The sequence below is a fragment of the Oncorhynchus masou genome, chromosome 32 (genome assembly GCF_036934945.1).
Source record: "Oncorhynchus masou masou isolate Uvic2021 chromosome 32, UVic_Omas_1.1, whole genome shotgun sequence".
Classification (NCBI taxonomy): Eukaryota; Metazoa; Chordata; class Actinopteri; order Salmoniformes; family Salmonidae; genus Oncorhynchus; species Oncorhynchus masou.
The window spans coordinates 57,852,106-57,873,755 of NC_088243.1; the positions used below are offsets into that span (position 1 = coordinate 57,852,106).

The 21,650-nt window shown below is 40.2% G+C and overlaps 1 protein-coding gene across 2 annotated transcripts; it reads left to right on the forward strand.

Moving 5' to 3' along the window:
* Positions 1 to 236: 236 nt before the first annotated feature.
* On the forward strand, positions 237 to 21,267 carry LOC135526300 (ubiquitin-conjugating enzyme E2 D2-like). Of its 2 annotated transcripts, XM_064954551.1 has the most exons (8): positions 237 to 579; positions 13,217 to 13,280; positions 13,368 to 13,399; positions 13,488 to 13,565; positions 13,705 to 13,810; positions 13,922 to 14,015; positions 14,195 to 14,244; positions 20,443 to 21,267. In XM_064954551.1, exons 1-7 carry the CDS (start codon positions 556 to 558, stop codon positions 14,241 to 14,243), a joined length of 447 nt encoding a protein of 148 aa, XP_064810623.1. In that variant the 5' UTR covers positions 237 to 555; the 3' UTR covers position 14,244; positions 20,443 to 21,267. The 2 variants fall into 2 exon arrangements, with proteins under 2 accessions (XP_064810623.1, XP_064810624.1); XM_064954552.1 differs by lacking the exon at positions 14,195 to 14,244.
* Positions 21,268 to 21,650: the final 383 nt, after the last annotated feature.

The window sequence follows — 21,650 nt, forward strand, 5'->3', positions numbered from 1 at the left end:
CAGGGTTTCCCTCACGAGGGCGCTCATGGTAGCACTGTCAAACCTTTTGAGATTTCAACAGATTTTTACCGTTTATTGTAAAATGAATACATTATTGTCTTTATGTAAGGACATTACAACCTTGTTTAGCATTACCTAGTCCAATTGTGGCATGATTGAACTATTTGTATCCGTTTGCACCAGTTTCAATGCAGGACTTTTCTTTTGAAGGCGAACCGCTGATTGCACTCATCGCGAATATTGCTCACTTCACAGTCGTGACCAGAAGAACGAGCTGAGCTAACGTAATCATTCGGCTGGTCAAGTTTGTAACGGCAACGTTAAAATATCAGTGCAGTCAAAGGCTGTCGACAAAGGAAAGCAAGAATATCATTCTATATTGATACACTTGTCTCAACTGTAAAAGTAAAATTGTCAATTTTTGTAAAGCTAGATAGGTAACTAACACGTTAGGTAGTTCGCCTTACACTACAGCTAATTGATATATGCTAGTTAGCATCACGTAGTTAGCCTGTGCTCTCCTTCGACAACCGCTCCCTGCTACGCACTGGCAGAATGGCCTTAAAACGAATTCACAAGGTAAATGGAATGTTGTTTGACGCTTTGCCGTAAATACTGCTTAATAAGTTAGATCTTCTGTAGCAGGTAGCTAATGTGGTGAAATTGCTATGTCGTTTTAGTTAACTACGTTAGTTAATGTCGTACAGTGGGCAGCTGACTATAACGTTAGCGAGCTCGCTATAACCTTAGCTCGCTATAACGTTAGCTAGCCAAGCGTGCTGCCTTGGCTTTTGGTTAGCCATTTTAGCTAGCAGTAGCAAAGTGGCAACAGGGCCTAGCTTAGCTAGCTAGTTTTAGCCACTTTAAAGTGAGTGTGACCAAAACATTAGTAAAGAATCTAAGTAGCTAAAATCCAAATGACTTGACCAACGTTAGGTTAGTTAGTGTAAAGTCTGTAAGTTAGTAACGTTGTCCCTTAAACTTCTACTGGAGCTAAGAAGATATGGTGAAACCTGATGAGAGGGAGGATAAGGCTGTTGCATACCACTAACGTTACCAGCTCGTGGCATGTTTCGGGTTGGAGTTCCTTGCTGGAAATATAAACCTTGTCATGCAAGCTGGCCAAGTCAAGTGTTATCCTGGTGTGGGTATTTTATTCTGGCCTCTACTATTTTAAGAAACCACGGGCATAAAAAAATAGACTTAGCTAGCTGCTGTGGTGTTACTATGTTAGTCTGGAATTGCTGTACCCCCCCCCCAAGCCAAGTTCAACATTAAACACCTCTCCTAATATTGGTTTAGAGGTGGCATTCACTGACACTTGAGTTGAAAATGCAAGTAAATGTAGTTAGTTGAACGCATACCATATTACTGAGCTTTGAATGTTATAGGGCCATGGTGTTAAGTGATAGGTATGCCTATTCTATTGTCATTGGCAAATATTCAAACTAAAACACCATGGATGAGGTCACCAACATTACATTGCTGTAGTAGGTGTTAAACCAATGTCTACACCCGTAACGTTTTTTTTTAGGGCAGGGGGGTTATGTAAGGAGTATCTTATAAATGTTCCTTTTGAATAGATTTAAACGAATGTTGGCCTATGCTGCTAGCTGTTCACCTTAAGTGGGACAGGGCCCATGCCTAAAAATAAATTGTTGGTATTCCAGGATGTTGCTTCAAAGCCCTTTGAGTCCTGCCTGAAAATAAAGGGGAACATTGGTTGTTACTGTACAAATAACTTTGAGCATAAAGAACCTATTGGAATTAGTTTCAAAGGTACTAGTAGATTAAAAAACATGAGCTGGCGCACACCCAGAAAAATTAGTTTGTGTGGAGGTGCTGACTAACGGTGAATAAACAATAAGGTACAGTGATGCCGACACGTTGGTAAATACCCATTTAAAGTGCTGTGAGTTTATATATGGAGTATGCAACTTTATTTTGATAGATTATAGTTTCAAAGATACTGACACAATTCAACTGAATTGAACCCAGCATAGTTTATGAAACCAACAACAAAATGTAGACCTAAATGTTAAGTACAATGCATATAACTCAGATTTATTAATTTGCTTATCAAAAACCTTTCTAATTTCACTAAGCCCACTCTTTAGGTTTGCTCAACCACAGAGAAGTGCTTGAGTGCAGATAGACACACACTGACAGCAATGCTGCTGTTGTCTTTCTCTCCCGTTTGGGCTCCCACAGTATAACACTGGTCAGGCCAATCCTCATTCTGACTCAGGTGTTTGAATAACACATTGCCACAATTTGTCAGGGTTAAGCTTTCATCTATCATGCAAAGTTCCGTATTCTATCGTCCGATGCTAATTACTTGCCCCAACTCACATACGCATCACTCAAGTCTTTACAGGCCTATGTTTATTTCTGAGTTATAGCAGGTCCGTGTTTACATAATGGTTCAGTGTTGATCTTTCTAACCGGTTAGTTGACCATAGTGGTGGAATCCTAGGCCAATGTCACACAGGCTGTTACTGGTTGAGTGACAGCTGTGTATCTTTATACGCTAGCTCAGATTTGCACAGACACCACCTGTGCCTGACTGAAATACAGCCCACAGCTTCCTACCTGTTCAAGGCTTGACTTACACATCTTTTACTAATCTATTTGATGACAAACATTGTCTCATCCTCTCCCAATCAGACCCGTATGCAATATAGACAGTAATCAACAGGACCCTGAACAGCTTCTGCCCCCAAGCCGTAAGACTGCTAAATAGTTAGTCCGGGTAGCTATTGGTTATCTGCATTGACCCTTTTTGCACTAACTCTATTGACTCACCACATATGCTGCTGCTACTGTTTATCTATCATTTTGCCTAGTCATTTTATCCCTACCTACAGTGTGTTTGGAAAGTATTCAGATCACTTCCCCTTTTACACATGTTGTTAAATTACAGCCTTATTCTAAAATAGATTTGAATATATTATTTAACCCATCTTCCCCCTAATACCCCATTATGACAAAGCAAAAACAGGTTTGTAGATATTAGTGATATTTTCCTTGCCAAAAAAAAAACGATACCAATAACCAATATTAAAAAAAGAGCAGCCTTTTAAGCATTCTAGTACAGTTAAATAGTTAAAAAACACACATATGGACACAGCGGTCTAAGGCACTGCATCTCAGTGCAAAAGGCATCACTACAGTCCCTGGTTCGAATCCAGGCTGTATCACGTCCGGCTGTGATTGTAATTCCCATAGGACGGCGCACAATTGGCCCAGCGTCGTACAGGGTTTGACCGGGGTAAGCCGTCATTGTAAATAAGAACAAATTCTTAACTGACTTGCCTAGTTAAATACAGGTTACACACATCACACTGACCAAGTTATTGTGTTGGCATTTACGTATGTCCCCCAGTACCAGTAAAACTTAATCAAAACCCCAAAAAATGTTCACTTACTTGCTGTGCCGTTTCGTTGTTAAGTCGTTTGGCGTGTCAAATAAGCTTGTTGACCAATCAGGACATGAATATGACTGCACATCACATAATTTAATGCGTTCATTTTTTATGTAGTTTTTACACATTGATTACACTATCACTCATATTTCATGTCACAACGATTCATTGATACGTATGCTATGATGCTGGTAAGGTTGTCTCACGCACCTACAGTGCTGGTCATTAAAAAAAAGCTAGCAAGCTTATGGATGCAAACAATGTTCTTTGCCAAAACATAGCAAAACATTGTTTCATTATTTATAGTTAGCTAGCTAACTAGATTGCTGTGTGTCATCATATAAAATAACAGTAATTTATAAGACAGTTCTTATTTGATTAATGGTCGGACCCATCTATGTGAAGCTAGCCACAATAAGGATTAGCCACAGTAGTGGAATTTGCAGTTAGCCTTCAAAATATAAATATGGCGTAATTCTGCTGTTTCTATTAATTTCCATCACTGTCAATTACTTTTATTTTGAAGGCGAAGCGCAAATCCCACTATTGTGCCTAATTCGTTTTGTGGCTAGCTTCACAAAACAACCCGGTCCAGTCGAGCCTAAATAGCCAGATGAAGCTAGCTGGATGCTTATATATGCTTATGGCTAGCTATTTATTTTCATGAGCTGAAGTAAGATTTCAATAGGCGAACAACAAGTGGCAACCTCGCTAATACTTACAAGGATTCCTAAATCGTTGCTAAGAATAATGGAAATGACTTCAGTTTTTACTGGTCATTGTTTTCAGGCTGGTTGTATTGTTGCTAGCTGGGTACCAAGCTAAAGCTAGCTACCCTAGAAGTTGCGGTCGAACAAATGATGCTATATTACCAAAGTGCTATTGTAAACACATCGTTCGTGGCCGGTGTTTGCAGACTTTTTCGAACAGCTTTGACAGTACTATTTTATATTTGTTGACACGCAAAGACCCAAAAAGCGTTCCATAGTATGTATGTCGTGAAGCTAATAGCAGTGACGCTATCACTGTGTAACTCCGGTAGGGCAACATCTGAAAAATAGCACACTTGGTAGTGTGTCCTGGTGCTCAACCAGTTGGCGAGAGCCAGCATCACCCACGACAGAGAACAGTTGATTGTCAAGGGCAATGAATTCCATTATCTTGGCTTTAATGGATTTCACATTTGAAATGTTATTCTTTCAAATGACTGCTCGATCCACACAGAAGACATTGTGGGCTAGTTTAGGAATGCTGTATTGCACAATTTAACGTGCCATCATTACGTCATGTACCTACGTTATATAGGTATGCACGACAGCTTTGACATCGGTTTTGCATGTATCGGCTGATTCCGATGTTGGTATTTTTAGTTAATATCGTCAGATTCCATTATGTTCACCGATTTATATTGTGCATCCCTAGTAGAAATGTTTGCAAATGTATTAAAAATAAGAACAGATACCTTTATTTGCATAAGTATTCAGACCCTTTGCTGTGAGACTCGAAATTGAGCTCAGGTGCATCCTGTTTCCATTGACCATCCTTGAGATGTTTCTACAACTTGTGGTAAATTCAATTGATTGTACATGATTTGCAAAGGCACACACCTGTCTATATACGGTCCAATAGCTGACAGTGCATGTCAGAGCAAAAACCAAGCCACAAGGTTGGAGTTGTCCGTAGAGCTCTGAGACAGGATTGTGCAGAGGCACAGATAAGGGGAAGGGTACCAAACAATATCTGCAGCATTGAAGGTCCCCAAGAACACAGTGAAGTCCATCATTCTTAAATGGAAGTTTGGAACCACAAAGACTGTTCCTAGAGCTAAACCTGTTTTTGCTTTGTCATTATGGGATATTGTGTTTAGATTGATTTGAGGGGGGAAAAACCATTTTAATGTAACGTAACAAAGTGGAAAAAGTCGAGGTGTCTTGACTACTTACATACTTTACTGTATATGTACATATCTACCTCAATTACAACTGCACATTGACATGGTACTGGTACCCCGTGTATATAGCCAAGTTATCGTTATTCTTTGTGTATTTATTCCTTGTGTTATAATTTCTATTATTCTCTCTGCATTGTTGGGAAGCGCCCATAAGTAAATATTTCACTATTAGTTGCACGGTATACCGATAACACGGTAATATCACAGTACCAAAACATCATGATACTTATGATACCAACATCTTTTGAATTCTGTAGTACCGTTTCATATGATACTACCACATTTTTCAGCTCTTCTAAAGAACCAGCTGGCACCTATTATAAAAGTTTTATAAAGGCAGTTTTGTTCCTAAATTCAGTTGAATTTAAGCAAAATCCACTGGTATGCGTCGGTCTAATAATATCCACTTCACTTTTAATGTGTAAATCACGTGGCAGCTGTAATCCGCCAGCCGCATCTCCTGCCAACCCTCACTCACCTGCTTCTCTCCATCCGCTTTTCCTGCGCATCTGTTGCGCCACCCGTTTTTAAAATATAGTTTAACTGTGATGGCGAGCAGGGATGCAGACCCTGATGAGTCTTCTGTTATATTTGTACATTTGTGACATTGGAGCAGAGCGAGAGAAGTTGATACATTGTATAATGTAATCGCCTGTTATAACCATGAGCACAGGCCAGTCTGATTACACTGCAATTTCGCTGTCATGCAGACTGAGCGCCAGAGAGGGGAAATGGAGCACAGCTTTGCGGCTGGCATGCTTGTAGCTTTACAGCAGAGAACGGCTTGTCTCTAGCCTAAATGGTTTTTAAAAATAACCTGTATTACAGGTGCTACCTTTTTTTCTTCGTATTTTGATTTGCGCTAATTTATACTGGTCAAATCTAAATGCAACATGCAACAATTTCAAAGATTTAACTGAGTTACAGTTCTTATAAGCAAATCAGTCAATGGAATTAATTAAATTAGACCCAAATCGATGGATTTCACATGACCGGGGATGCAGATGTGCATCTGTTGGTGAATCTGTTGGTGTACCTGATGAACCAAACCACAATTTTTTTCTGATGATACCACCATATTTCATCACTTTGCTGCAGACAAGTTTTAATGTTTTTTCCAGGATAACTTTTCATAAATTAGAACTCCAAGGAATCTAGTGGATGTGACTTGTTCCATTTCATTCCCACAAATTGAAATCCTTGCTCAGTTTTACAATATTTTGTGTTCTTACTAGGGAATACAATAAAGTTGGATTTTTGTCAACGATTAACAAATTATCTGGAACCATTCAGAAAATGTGGCCATGCCTGAGTTGGCTTCATCAATTAGTAAATCAAAATTCTTGTGTGATGAACATCTAATTGGTATCATCGGCAAAGAGAATGGGAAGTACGGTAGAGGACACAGCAGCAAGGTCATTGATATAGATTATGAATAACAAAGGTCCAATTGTCGAACCCTGTGGGACGCCACAGGATATCTTGGCCCTGGTAGATGCTAATGCCATTTGCCTAAAAAAATTCTCTATCATAAACATAACTATATAATCATGAAAACTGTAATAATGCAATTTAGAACGTAATAGTTTGTCAACCATGTCAAATGCTTTGGATAAATCCAAAAAGATGCCAAGAGCGTATTCATTTTTAAGGGCTGTAAATATTTCATCCACAAGTTGCAAAAGAGCCATATCTGTGAAATATTTTTTACGAAAACCATATTGGTGTTCACAGAGAATAGTTGATTAAAAAAAAAATGTTTCAACGTTCTTTTGTACACCAATTTTTCTAGCATTTTAGAAAAACATGGTAGTACAGATATTGGGTGACTATTTGTAAAACATCTTTGATCCACAGATTTTAATGATGGATAACAATTTTCTAATCTTTAGGAACAATACCAGTTTGCATAGATTTGGTAAAGAGTTGAAGTCGGAAGTTTACATACACTTAGGTTGAAGTCATTTAACTCGTTTTTCAACCACTCCACAAATTTCTTGTTAACAACCTATAGTTTTGGCAAGTCGGTTAGGACATCTACTTTGTGCATGACACCAGTAATTTTTCCAACAATTGTTTACAGACAGATTATTTCACATATAATTCACTGTATCACAATTCCAGTGGGTTAGAAGTTTACATACACTAAGTTGACTGTGTCTTTTAAACAGCTTGGAAAATTCCAGAAAATGTCATGGCTTTAGAAGCTTGAGATAAATGTACTTTGGTGCCAAAATCAATCCCAGAACAAAAGCAAAGGACCTTGTGAAGATGCTGGAGGAAACGGGTACAAAAGTATCTATATCCACAGTAAAACAAGTCCTATATCGACAACCTGAAAGGCCGCTCAGCAAGGAAGAAGCCACTGCTCCAAAACCGCAATAAAAAAGCCAGACGGCGGTTTGTAACTACATGGGGACAAGGATTGTACTTTTTGGAGAAATGTCCTCTGGTCTGATGAAACAAATATAGAACTGTTTGGCCATAATGACCATCCATTATGTTTGGAGGAATAAGGGGGAGGCTTGCAAGCTGAAGAACACCATCCCAACTGTGAAGGATGGGGGTGGCAGCATCATGTTGTGTTGCAGGAGGGACTGGTGTACTTCACAAAACAGATGGCATCATGAGGGAAAATTATGCGGATATATTGAAGCAACATCTCAAAACATCAGTCAGGAAGTTAAAGCTTGGTCGCAAATGGGTCTTCCAAATGGACAATGACCCCAGGCATGCTTCCAAAGTTGTGGCAAAATGGCTAAAGGACAACAAAGTCACGGTATTGGAGTGACCATTACAGAGCCCTGACCTCAATCCTATAGAAAATTTGTCGGTAGAATTGAAAAAGCATGTGCGAGCAAGGAGGCCTACCAACCTGACTCTTTTACACCAGCTCTGTCAGGAGGAATGGGCCAAAATTAACCCAACTTATTTAGGGAAGCTTGTGGAAGGCTACCTGAAACGTTTGACCCCAGTTAAACAATTTTACGGCAATGCTACCAAATACTAATTGAGTGTATGTAAACTTCTGACACACTGGGAATGTGATGAAAGAAATAAAAGCTGAATTATTAAATAATTCTCTCTCCTATTATTTTGGAATTTGACATTCTTAATATAAAGTGGTGATCCTAACTGACCTAAGACAGGGAATTTTTACTTGGATTAAAGGTCAGGAATTGTGAAACTGAGTTTAAATGTATTTGGCTAAGGTGTATGTAAACTTCCGACTTCAACTGTATATATTGTTTTTTTTAAACCATCTTGCTTATGCCGCTCTATCATTGCTCATCCATATATTTATATGTATATATTCTTATTCCATTCCAAGCTTCTAAAGCCATGACATAATTTTCTGGAATTTTCCAAGCTGTTTAAAGGCACAGTCAACTTAGTGCATGTGAACTTTTGACCAATTGGAATTGTGATACAGTGAATTATAAGTGAAATAATCTGTAAACAATTGTTGGAGAAATTACTTGTGTCATGTACAAAGTAGATGTCCTAACAGACTTACCAAAACTATAGTTTGTTGACAAGAAATTTGTGGAAAGGTTGAAATCCAGTTTTAATGACTCCAACCTAAGTGTATGTAAACTTCGGACTTCAACTGTACGTATGAGATGAGTAATGCAAGATATGTAAACATTATTAAAGTGACTAGTGATCAAATTATTAAAGTGGACATTGATTTCAATTCTAACGAATGTGAAACGGCTAGCTAGTTAGCGGTGGTGCGTGCTAAATAGCGTTTCAATCAGTGAGGTCACTTGCTCTGAGACCTTGAAGTAGTGGTTCCGCTTGTGTGGTAGTGGTTCCCCGCGGCTTTTGTGGAGCGATGGGTAATGATGCTTCGTGGGTGACTGTTGTTGATGTGTGCAGAGGGTCCCTGGTTCGTGCCCTGGTATGGACGAGGGGATGGTCTAAAGTTATACTGTTACATAGGCAGCAGCTCCTCTAGTGACAAGCCACATTTCTTCAGCCTCCTGTGGTTGAAGAGGTGCTGTTGTGCCTTCACCACACTGTTTGGGTGGACCATTTCAGTTTGTCCGTGATGTGTACACCGAGGAACTTTACTTTCAACCTTCTCCACTGCTGTCCCGTCGATGTGGTTTGGGGGTTGCTCCCTCTGCTGTTTCCTGAAGTACACGATCAGCTCCTTTTTGTTTTGTTGATGTTGAGTGATAGGTTATTTTCCTTGCAGCTCTCGCCCAGGGCCCTCACCTCTTCCTTGTAAGTTGTCTTGTCGTTGTTGGTAATCAAGCCTATTACTGTTGTGTCGTCTGAAAACTTTCTGATTGAGTTGGAGGCATGCATGGCTACGCAGTCATGGGTGAACATGGAGTACAGGAGGGTGCTGAGGACGCACCCTTGTGGGGCCCCAGTGTTGAGGATCAGCGAAGTGGAGATGTTGTTTCCTACCTCCACCACCTGGGGCGGCCCGTCAGGGGTTGAGACCCAGGGCCTCCAGCTTAATGATGAGCTTGGAGGGTACTATGGTGTTGAATGCTGAGCTGTTGAATGAACATGCCAATGAACAGCATTCTTACATAGGTATTCCTCTTGTCCAGATGGGATAGGGCAGTGTGATGGCGATTGCATCATCTGTGGACCGATTGGGGAGGTAAGCAAAGTGGTTCTAGGGCAGGCCTGGGCAACTCCAGTCCTATTGGGCCTGATTGGTGTCACTTTTCCCCCCATCTCTAGCAAACTCACCTTATTTTAAACTAATTGCATTTTTAACTGAAGATCATGATTAATTGATTATTGGAGTCAGGTGTGTTTGATGGGGCAAAAGTGTGACACTTATCAGGCCCCAGAGGACTGGAGTTGCCCAGGCCTTGTCTAGGATGACCAGTAAGGTGGAGGTGATATGATCCTTGACTAGTCTCTCAAAGCACATCATGATGACAGAGGTTAGTGCTACAGGGTGGTAGTCATTTAGTTCAGTTACCTTTTGCCTACTTTGGTATCTTTGCCTTCTTTGCATGTGGGGACAGCAGACTGGAATAGGGAGAGATTGAATATGTCTGTAAACACTCCAGCCAGCTGGTCTGTGCATGCTCAGAGGACGTGACTAGGGGTGCTGTCTGGGCCGGCAGCCTTGCGAGCGTTAACGCGCTTAAATGTCTTCCGGCCACGGAGAAGGAGAGCCCACAATCCTTGTATTATCCTCAAAGCAGGCAAGGAAGGGTGTTTTGTCTGAAGTGGCTAGTTTTCCTTTGGTAGTCCGTGATTGTCTGTAGACCCGGCCACATACGTCTCGCGTCGGAACCGTTGAATTGCAATTCCACTTCGTCTCTATACTGACATTTCACTTGTTTGATTGACTTGTGGTGGGAATAACTACGCTGTTTCCATGGTGCAGTGGTTCGCGCTTTCAGTTTTGTGCGAATGTCACCATCTATCCGCGGTTTCTGGTTAGGGTAGGTTTTAATAGGCAGTGGGTACAACATCTATACACTTCCTTATAAACTAACTCACCGAATCAGCGTTTACATCGATATTATTCTCTGAGGATACCCGGAACATATTCCAGTCTACGTGATCAAAACAATATTGAAGTGTGGATTCCGATTGTTCAGTCCACCTTTGAATAGTCCTTAGCACGGGTACATCCTGTTTGAGTTTCTGCCTATAGGAAGGGAGGAGCAAAATGGAGTCGTGGTCAGATTTGACGAAGGGAGGGCGGGGGAGAGTCTTGTATGCATTGCGGAAGTTAGATTAGCAGTGATCCAGTGTTTTTCTTGCGCGAGTGCTACAGTCAATATGCTGATAGAATTTAGGTAGCCTTATTCTCAAATTTGCCTTGTTAAAATCTCCAGCTACAATAAATGCAGCCTCAGGATATATGGTTTGCATAAAGTCCAGTGAAGTTCCTTGAGGGCCATCGTGGTATCGGCTTGAGGGGGGATATACACTGCTGTGACAATAGGAGGATTCTTGGGAGATAATACGGTCGGCATTTGATTGTGAAGAATTCTAGGTCGGGTGAACAAAAGGACTTGAGTTCCTGTATGTTATTACAATTACACCATGAGTCGTTAATCATGAAACACACACCCTGCCATTTCTTCTTCCAGGAGATATGTTTATTCCTGTCGGCGCGACACACAAAGAATCCAGATGGCTATATCCCGAGAGAGCCATGTTTCTGTGAAACAGAGTATGTTACAATCCCTGATGTCTCTCTGGAAAGCAACCCTTGGCCTATTTTCGTCTACCTTGTTATCTAGACTGGACATTAGCGAGTAATATACTCGGCAGCGGTGGGGGTTGTGCAAGCCAACAAAGTCTGACCAGAAGACCACTCCGTCCGCCTCTTCTTCGGCGACTTTTTGGGTCAGCCTCTGGAATCAGTTCAAATGCCCTGGGTGGTTCCGACAAAGGATCCGCTTGAGGTTAGGCGAAACACATGAACAAAGTACAGAAAATATGTGTATCTGTTGGTGTGAATGCGTTTGTGTCAAATCAGTGTAATATAGCTGAGTGACTTACCAAAGCCCTACGAGATGGGGGGGTGAATGACCAGCTGATCATACTTCAGGTATGCAATGTTGCCTTTTTTTTTGTTCTTCAATTAGTCGTGGCAGCAGTTCCTTTCTTTTGAGGTGTACCTTTTCGGAGAAGTCTTCATTAATGAAGATTTTGGTTCCCTTCAGGCACATGGCTCACCTGAGAATCTCCTCCTTGTCTTTGAACCTGGGCAGTTTCACCACTATAGATCTGGGCTGTCCATCGGGGATGAAAGTGCCATTCATATGCGTCCTCTATCTCGATGAGTTTAGGATCCAGTTTAAGTTAATCTGCCAGGAGTTTCTTGGCCTTGACAGTAGGTCTAGGAAAATTTGATTGGCACAGGAAGAAAGGAAAAGGGTCTGCTACTCATGAGATGTGCTTCAATGTAAGCTTAAAATCAATTTAAATTATCTTTCTGGTGGTTCTTAAATGTTATATGGTGCCTAAAGTTATAAGTTGGGAGGTGTGTGTGTGTGTTAACTGAGTAAAAGTTTAATGCAGTGTTTTCGCTTACTGCCACAATGACTTGCAGATCATTATACATGTATATTCCTTCCTCCTATTCCTCCAGCCAAATCACAGGTAGTCCTTTGCAAATCAGAAATTATATGCAGTACTCTTATTATACACTGAACAGTGTGAAATTAAATTCAGTTTGTTGTATTGAGTAGAACGTGAATTTCAGTGACAGGTTTTTGCAAAGCACATGCGCAGAACATTTAGAAAATGTGACTGGGCGAACAGAACTCTAGGCTACTCAGAATTTTTAACCCTGTGGTATTGTGACATCACTAGGTTACACCTGTTGTTTACGAAGCACATGACAAATATAATTGTATTTATTGGCCGAAGAAGTTCTTACCTAAACTGGTTTCCTGAATTGTTTGCTCTGGCAGGGCTCTGCAAGAGACCATATTCTCTACCACTGCAATACAAGAAACCTGTTAAGTCACTGCCCACTTCCACTAGGGCCAAGACTAGTCATTGTGCATTGTCATTATGAAAATTGATTCCTCTTTTCCTCCGTCCCTAATTAACCTTTAGAAATACTTACTGTGCAGTGCTCTTTGCAATGACAGCAATGTAAATACAATGTAAATGCCCTTCGAAATACAACTGTGAGGTCTGTACAGTAGCAGTATCATGGAGTTTGCTGTTTCCAGTTGTCCTATAAAAGAATCACCAATGCACATGTGTTTGCAACCACAGCTATTATGCTGGATCAGCTAAATAGGTGGAGTTGAAGGGATGAGAAACTCAATAACCATGTTGGTAGGGGAATAGTGGGACTGATGTTGTCCTGGTTTGGTCCCTCTTTCAGGAGCTGAACGACCTGGCCAGGGACCCTCCTGCACAGTGTTCCGCCGGCCCTGTTGGAGATGACAGTAAGGCCAAACTAAGCACTTTTATTTGAGCGAACATTCTCAACATTGAAACATGTTTCTAACTGTATCTACTTTCTTGTTTTCCAGTGTTTCATTGGCAAGCTACAATTATGGGGCCTGTAAGTATATTTTATAAAGTGTTTGCTCGTTGAAGTTGCATTAGTTTTGGATGGTCAGTGTGTCGTTGACATTTTTGTTTCTTTTCAGAATGACAGTCCATACCAAGGTGGCGTTTTTTTCCTGACCATTCATTTCCCCACAGACTACCCCTTCAAACCACCTAAGGTAATTATTTCCACTCCTGTTCCTCTGTTCTATTACAATTAATAGTTTTCTTGATGCATGTAGACGATTGAGGAAGTATGGTTTCCGTTGATCTTATGTAATCATGTGTTTGATTGCTGCTCCAACCTTTTCATTGCAGCTAGCATTCACCACAAGAATTTATCACCCAAATATTAACAGTAACGGCAGCATCTGCCTGGATATTTTGAGATCACAGTGGTCTCCAGCATTAACTATCTCTAAAGGTAGGATGTTTGTTGTTTTTCATGCTTTTGATACACATTTTTACCCTGACTTCATTTCAGTTCACATGCCTAAGATCCACTTCTAATACTTGTTTCTAATCTCCTTTTCAGTACTTTTGTCCATTTGTTCTCTCTTATGTGACCCCAACCCTGACGACCCGTTAGTGCCAGAAATCGCCCGTATCTACAAAACAGATACTGAAAAGTAAGTATACTGTAGACCCAGCTTTGTCCTACATTTTGTTCATGAACTGCATACTCTAATATTTGTGAAAAATATTATGCCACTTTTTGATCCGAGACTTGAACGAGATAGGTGCTAAATGATAGTTAATTCCTATAATGTCATATCTTTATAATATAGGACCTTTCCTTCCATATCAGGTATAATAGACTAGCGAGAGAATGGACAGACAAGTACGCTATGCTTTAGGGTAAGACTGCCCTGCATTGTGAAGGGAGTGGACCGTGTGTGTGTCTGTGGTGGAGCTTTATGGGTTGTGACCAGGGGAGAAGGACTCCTCTCCTTTCTCATTGAAGCCACGAAGTTCAAGGCCGACCGTGGTACTGCAGGCATTGTTTGCGGAAAACAAGACCCCCGTTATAGTGAAGTGGAAAATGACAATCTTTGTGTAAATAAAAATATAATTTTTGATGACAATCATGGCACCAATAATTACTTTTACTACACCAGGTGTATTTCCTGACTATTTTAAAATCGTACACAGGTTATGAGGATAATTTTATAGCAAATGGCAGCCTGCAGTACCCCGGTCGGCCTTCAATTTGACATACTCAATGAGAGGGGGCAGCACTGAGCTTGCCTGCAACGTCACTTCCCGGTGTAGCTCAAACTGCATGTTATGTCTACATAAATCTCTGACATGAGACGCCATCGCAACTGATTTATTTGACTTCAAATGTGGGAATGAGTGGTGTCATGCGATCAATAGCTTTGGCCAGACATTTTTTTGTGGGTGGGCCTGCAGAAATGTGAGCGGGCCCAAAAATAAACACACAACGTCTAACTTCCTGCAATTCTACACATTTTGTCATTGGGTAGAGAGGAAACTGTGCCGTTTTATAGCTAATCTCATGCTATTCTACACATTTAGCCATGAGGTTGAAAGAATTTTGCATTTGAAAGCTAATTAAAGTTAAAGTATAAGTGTGACTGTGATAAAGGCACTGGATTATGAGCTGTCTTGTTTGCTAATGAAGTAAGCAGTGGCATGGTGCATATAGCCATAGAAGCACAGTGGTTTCTGCCTCAATGCAGTCATATTCTTGGCTTATTAGTGGTGTGGCTTTCAGTTAAGTCATTCCAGTTCATCTGAATGTCATTCCAGTGCATTGCTTGCTATGAATTCTATCTGATGGTGTTTGCATGTTTAGGTAAAAAGACAAATATCCTTTTTGGAACACTAACAAGTAGAGAGCATTAAAAAAATATACACAGTACCAGTCAAAAGTTTGGACACCTACTCATTCAAGCGTTCTTCTTTATTTTTTACTATTTTCTATATTGTAAAATAATTGTTTAAACATCAAAACGAAAACAACACATATGGAATCATGTAGTAACCAAAAAAGTGTTAAACATATATTTGAGATTCTTCAAAGTAGCCACCCTTGATGACAGCTTTGCACAATCGGCATTCTCAATCGGCATTTTCTCAACCAGCTTCATGAGGTAGTTACCTGGAATGCATTTCAATTAACACATGTGCCTTGTTAAAAGTTAATTTGTGGAATTTCCTTCCTTAATGCGTTTGAGCCAATCAGTTGTGTTGTGACAAGGTAGGGGTGGTATACAGACGATAGCCCTATTTGGTAAAAGTCCAAGTCTATATTATGGCAAGAACAGCTCAAATAAGCAAAGAGAAATTACTGTCTGTCCTTTGGTCTAATGAGACCAAATTTTAGATTTTTGGTCCCAACCGCTGTCTGTGTGTGGTTCCCACCATGAAGCATAGAGGAGGTGTGATGGTGCATTGCTGGTGACACTGACAGTGATTTATTTAGAATTCAAGACACTTTTTTAAAATTTATTTTTTAAACTTTTACCCCTGTTTCTCCCCAATTTCGTGGTGTCCAATTGTCTCATCGCTGCAACTCCCATACAGTCTTGGGAGAGGCGAAGGTCGAGAGCCATGCGTCCTCCAAACCAAACCGCACTGCTTCTTGACACAATGCCTGCTTAATCTGGAAGCCAGCCAGACCAACGTGTTGGAGGAAACGCCGTACAACTGGTGACCATGTCAGCGTGCATGCACCCGGCCCGCCACAGAAGTCGCTAGAGCGTGATGGGACAAGGACATCCCTGTTGGCCAAACCCTCCCCTAACCCGGACGACGCAGCCGGCTGTGACAGAGCCTTGACTCGAACCAGGATCTCTAGTGGCACAGCTAGCAACTGCGATGCAGTGCCTTGGACCACTGCACCACTCGGGAGGGCCCAAGATGCACTTAACCAGCATGGCTACCACAGCGTTCTGTGACCCAAAACACACCTCCAGGCTGTGTAAGGGCTATTTGACCAAGAAGAAGAGTGATGGAGTGCTGGATCAGATGACCTGGCCTCCACAGTCACCCGACCTCAACCCAATTGAGATGGTTTGGGATGAGTTGGACCGCAGAGTGAAGGAAAAGCAGCCAACAAGTGCTCAGCAAATGTGGAAACTACTTCAAGACTGCTAGAAAAGCATTCCTCATGAAGCTGGTTGAGAATGCCAAGAGTGTGCAAAGCAGTCAAGGCAAAGGGTGACTACTTTGAAGAATCTCAAGTGTAAAATGTTTTTTGATTTGTTTTAACACTTTTTTTTTGGTTACTCCATTATTCCATATGTTATTTCATAGTTTTGATGTCTTCAATCGGAAAAATAAAGAAAAATCCTTGAATGAGTAGGTGTCAACTTTTGATTTGTACTGTGTGAGATGTATACCAAACATTAGGAACATCTACCTAATATTGAGTTGCACCCCCCCTCCCCCTTTTGCCTTCAATATGTCAGGGCATGGACTCGACAAGGTGTCCAAAGCTTTCCACAGGGATGCTGACCCATGTTGACTCCAATGCAGTTGTCAAGTTGGCTGGATGTTCTTTGGGTGGTGGACCATTCTTGATACACACTGGAAACTGTTGTGTGGGAAAACCCAACAGCGTTGCAGTTATTGACACAAACTGTTGCGCCTGGCACCTACTACCACCCTCTGAATTGCACACACACAATCCATGTCTCAAGGCTTAAAAATCCTTTTACAAGTCTCCTCCCCTTCATCTATACTGTTTTGAAGTGGCTTTAACAAGTGACATCAATAAGGGATAATAGCTTTCACCTGAATTCACCTGTTCAGTCTGTCATGTAAAGAGCAGGTGTTCTTAATGTTTTGTACACTGTGCGTGTATATACACTGAACAAAAAATATAAACGCAACATGCAAAGATTCTACTGAGTTTTGCTAACCTCTCTGGATTAAAACCTAATTATATGTGCTATATTATGCATGGGATCACTAAAAAAAACTCACATTTTACATTACTGTGTAGTTTACCAATAAAATGGTCTAATGGGGATGTGGACATACTCGGTATACAAATCCCAAAAGAAAGAAATGATCTCACTCCAATAAATGTTTATAGAAAGTTAGCAAAAATAGATAAGATCTTGCGACCATGGAAAGGAAAATGCCTGTCTATTTGTGGAAAAATCACCCTGATTAACTCTAGTCATATCACACTTTACCTATTTGCTTATGGTTTTGCCTACACCTAGTGACCTGCTTTTTAAATTATATGAACAAAAAATATTCAATTTTATTTGGAATGACAAGCCTATTTATATAACGAATATCAATTACGAGGGCAGAAATGATTAAATATTAAAGCATTAGACCTCACTAAAGGCATCAGTCATACAAAAGTTATACTTAAATCCAAACTGGTTCTCTTGTAAATTGGTAGGAATGTCTCACCCCATCTTCAAGAATACATCATACAACTGCTCACTTTCGGTTATTTGAAATCAAAATAATTTCCAAAATATCGTCATATTTTAAAACAAGCTTTAGAAAGTTGGTTGCAATTTCAGTTAATCCACCTGAGAAGACAGAACAAATAATACAACAAATATTGTGGTTAAACTCAAATGTACTAATTGATTTAAAAAAACAACTTTTTGATGAAATGTTTTAAAGGTATAATTTTAGTGAATGATATCATAAATAGGACTGGTGGAGTTGTCACACATGCAGCTAACACAGACATGGGAATGTCTGCTCTACCCAAAATTACAACCAACTTATTGCAGCATTACCACAAAAATGGAAGAGGCAAGTGGAAGGGGAAAAAAGTTAGGAACTTGTCTGGCAGCCCTGCATTAAAGAACATAAATGGTTAAAGAAAAGTGTGATAAATACAAACATATATACCAATTTAAGTTCCAAAAGATTAACAGCTGTGCCAAATACATTGCAAAATAGTTGGGAAGAGATTTTCGATGTACCCATTTCATGGCAAAGGGTTTATGAATTGATACGCAAAACACCGGATTCAAAACTTTGAATTTTTCAATTTAAATTACTGTACAAAATTATTGCGGGATACATTCTTCCTAGCTCTGCACATTTTGCTGTGAGGCAGTCATTAGATCATTTATTTTGATACTGTCCATATGTAGCTCGTTTTTAGTTACAGGTCCAGGAATGGCTGAAGAATTGCAACATTTACCTAGAACTAATGCTGCAGATGGCAACACTGGGTGATTTGAAAAGCCATAGTCAAATCGATCAATAATATAATCATTAATTTAGCAAAAATGTTTATTTTAATTTACAATCTGCAGAAGCTATGAGAATAGAAAGGTTCAGTGCTGTTGTGAAGCATCACAGCACAGTTGAAAAATATATGGCAAATAGAAATCCAAAATGGATGGTGATGGGATGGGTTGAATGGAGCTGAAGGGTGGGACTAATAACAAATGTAAAACATACAGGGTCTGTAAAATGTATATAGGTTCAGAAATGTTGTGAAATAGCAGTTACAAATAGAAATCAAACTGGATGGACATCAGAAATAGAGGAAGGACTAAAAACAAACAATATAATGATTGTAAAATAGATTGTCTGTAAAATGTGTATAATAAGTATAAACTGAAGGTAGAAGCCTAAGTGTTGTTTATTAGTTTATTCCAATTGGGGGAAGGGTGGTAGGGTTTGCAAGGAATATGAAAGGTATATTTAAAAAATAAAATAATAATGTGTGTGTGTGTGTGTGTATGTATATATATGTATATATATGTGTATATATATGTGTATATATATATATATATATATATATATATATAAACACACACCAAAAAAAAAAAGATATGGGGGATTGGTAATGATACAGACAATTACATTGATGGAAGCAACAATCGTTCCGCAATATTAAGCTGATCCACCCCTAAGAAGAAAAAAAAAAGATTTTTACCGAGTTTGGGTTTGTAGAAAAAAAATCTAGCAATTGAAATAAATAAATTAGGCCCTAATCTATGGATTTCACATGACTGGGCAATGGCGCAGCCATGAGTGTGCGTGGGAGGGCATAGGCCCACCCACTTGGGAGCCAGGTCCCTCCACTGGGGAGCCAAGCCCAGCCAATCAGAATGAGTTTTTCCCCACACGGGCTTTAATACAGACAGAAATACTCCTGAGCACCCCCCTCTCCATCCTCAGACGCTTCCGCAGGTTAAGAAGCCGGATGTGGAGGTCTTGGGCTGGCGCGCTTACATGTGGTCTGTGGTTGTGAGGCCCGTTGGATGTACTGCCAAATTCTCTAAAACGACGGAGGCAGCTTATGGTTGAAAAATTAACATTCAATTATCCTGCAACAGCTCTGTTGGACATTCCTGCAGTCAACATGCCAATTGCACGCTCCCTCCAACTTGAGACATCTGTGACATTGTCTTGTGTGTGACAACTGCACATTTTAGTGGCCTTTTATTGTCCCCAGCACAAGGTGCACCTGTGTAATGGCCATGCTATTTAATCAGCTTCTTAATATGCCACACCTGTCAGGTGGATGGATTATCTTGGCAAAGGAGGAAAATGCTCACTTAACAGGGATGTAAACAAATGTGTGCACAACATTTTAGAGAAACTTTTTGTGCGTAAGGAAAATTTCTGTGAATTTATGTCAACTCATGAAAAATGGGACCAACACTTTACATGTTGCATTTTATTTTTTGTTCAGTGTGTATATATCTTTTGTTGCTCAATATGATTGGGTGGTCCTGGCTCTTCAGTGGATGGGCCGGGACCACCGCTGCCTTTATACAGTTGATATATACAGTCATTGGTTGTGACTGATATTATTGACAGCACTTCAACTAACTCTAGGCAGACATATTTGGCTGCTCTAAATAAATCTGCCTTTGCTTCGGTAGATTTGTGCTTGGTTCTGACAGTATTTCCACTGTCTGGGACTGTTTAAATGCCATTTTGGTGGGACTATGGGGGATTTTATGTGTGTACATCGTAGATCTCAAGTTCAACTTGGGTAGTTGGCAACCTGTTGCTGTGTTGTAATGCATGGCGTTCTTGATCTTCACACCCCATTTTCTTTTTGCTGATTTTGTTCTATCTCCACAGGTACAACAGAATAGCCCGGGAATGGACTCAGAAGTATGCCATGTGATAATCTGTCATGGTCGTAACAACTTGCATTATAGATGGAATAAACTTTCAATTACTGTAATTCTTTTGCCCATTCGGCCGCAATCCGTTACCATCAGCCAATAACAGTAATTATATTTTTAGCCCCCACACCCCATACATTTATTTACATGCTCTTAACAAGGAAAAATGTCTCCATGGCCCCCTTCTTTCCAAAACATGCTAATTGATCAGAACTCTCATTGGAGCATGTATCTGTATAAAGCCAACCACAGCCACTTTGGGAAGAGCTCTTGATTTCTCTAAGTTCGCGCAGAAAGTGCCAACTAAAAGGAATAAGGATTCTCCAAATGCCACAATTTCTGTATTGAGAGGATCAACATGGTGCAATCACATTTTTGTAAGATTTGCCAATATCGTTAGAGAACTGAGGTCTGTGAATATTATACACTTACTCTTAACTGTTTGAATGGAGAATTGCTGAAGTTAGCTATATCTGCAGTAAATAAGGACAAACATTTTATGCATGTTGATAAGATAAATAATTGGTTTATGTGCTGCTGAGAATGAAAAGAGTTGAGAGCAAACGTGTCCACTTTTTAAAGTTTCACCTTTTTTGTTAATCCTTTTCCTTTTGTTGTTTTTAGAACGGGCGCCATTAGTTAATCCATCATCCACAACACTGTTCTCGCTTTTGCACTGAATACGTTATTCAAAGCTCTATGGCTGATTGATCAACTAATAGCTCTGCTATTTAATGGTTACTTTTATTTTTTTTCTCAATAAAGTTGAACAAATTAACCTTCTGGTATTCTGGTGTGTTTTGTAACAACTACTTTTTAAATGTATGAACATGGAGATGCATTGGGACTGTTGTTGTTAGTCTGTTCTGGTTGCACTACAAGTAGAAAACGATATGCTGCTGAGAACCCCTCAACAACTGTGGGGCTATTTATATGCCCCCCATGACTAGAGCAGCTATGGCCTTTCAGATGTAATCGTAGCCACGTCTTTTCCTAGAGTCCTTACCTCCATTTAAGCAAATCTTTGAAGACTTGGACTGGTCAGAGCAAGTCCACATCAGTACTGAGATGCACCTGGATGCTGTTCTCTGGATGCTGAATGCCTGCATTTTGAATCCGTAAATGTTTATTTACAGTTTGGTCATTTAGCAGACATACCAG

What these genes read in the sequence shown, in the direction of transcription:
- LOC135526300 (XM_064954551.1), top strand. Translation starts at nt 556, where the DNA reads ATGGCCTTAAAACGAATTCACAAG. An exon ending in ACCCCTTCAAACCACCTAAG is followed by an intron (nt 13,566 to 13,704) that starts GTAATTATTTCC and finishes TTTTCATTGCAG; the next exon opens with CTAGCATTCACCACAAGAAT. An exon ending in TACAAAACAGATACTGAAAA is followed by an intron (nt 14,016 to 14,194) that starts GTAAGTATACTG and finishes CTTCCATATCAG; the next exon opens with GTATAATAGACTAGCGAGAG.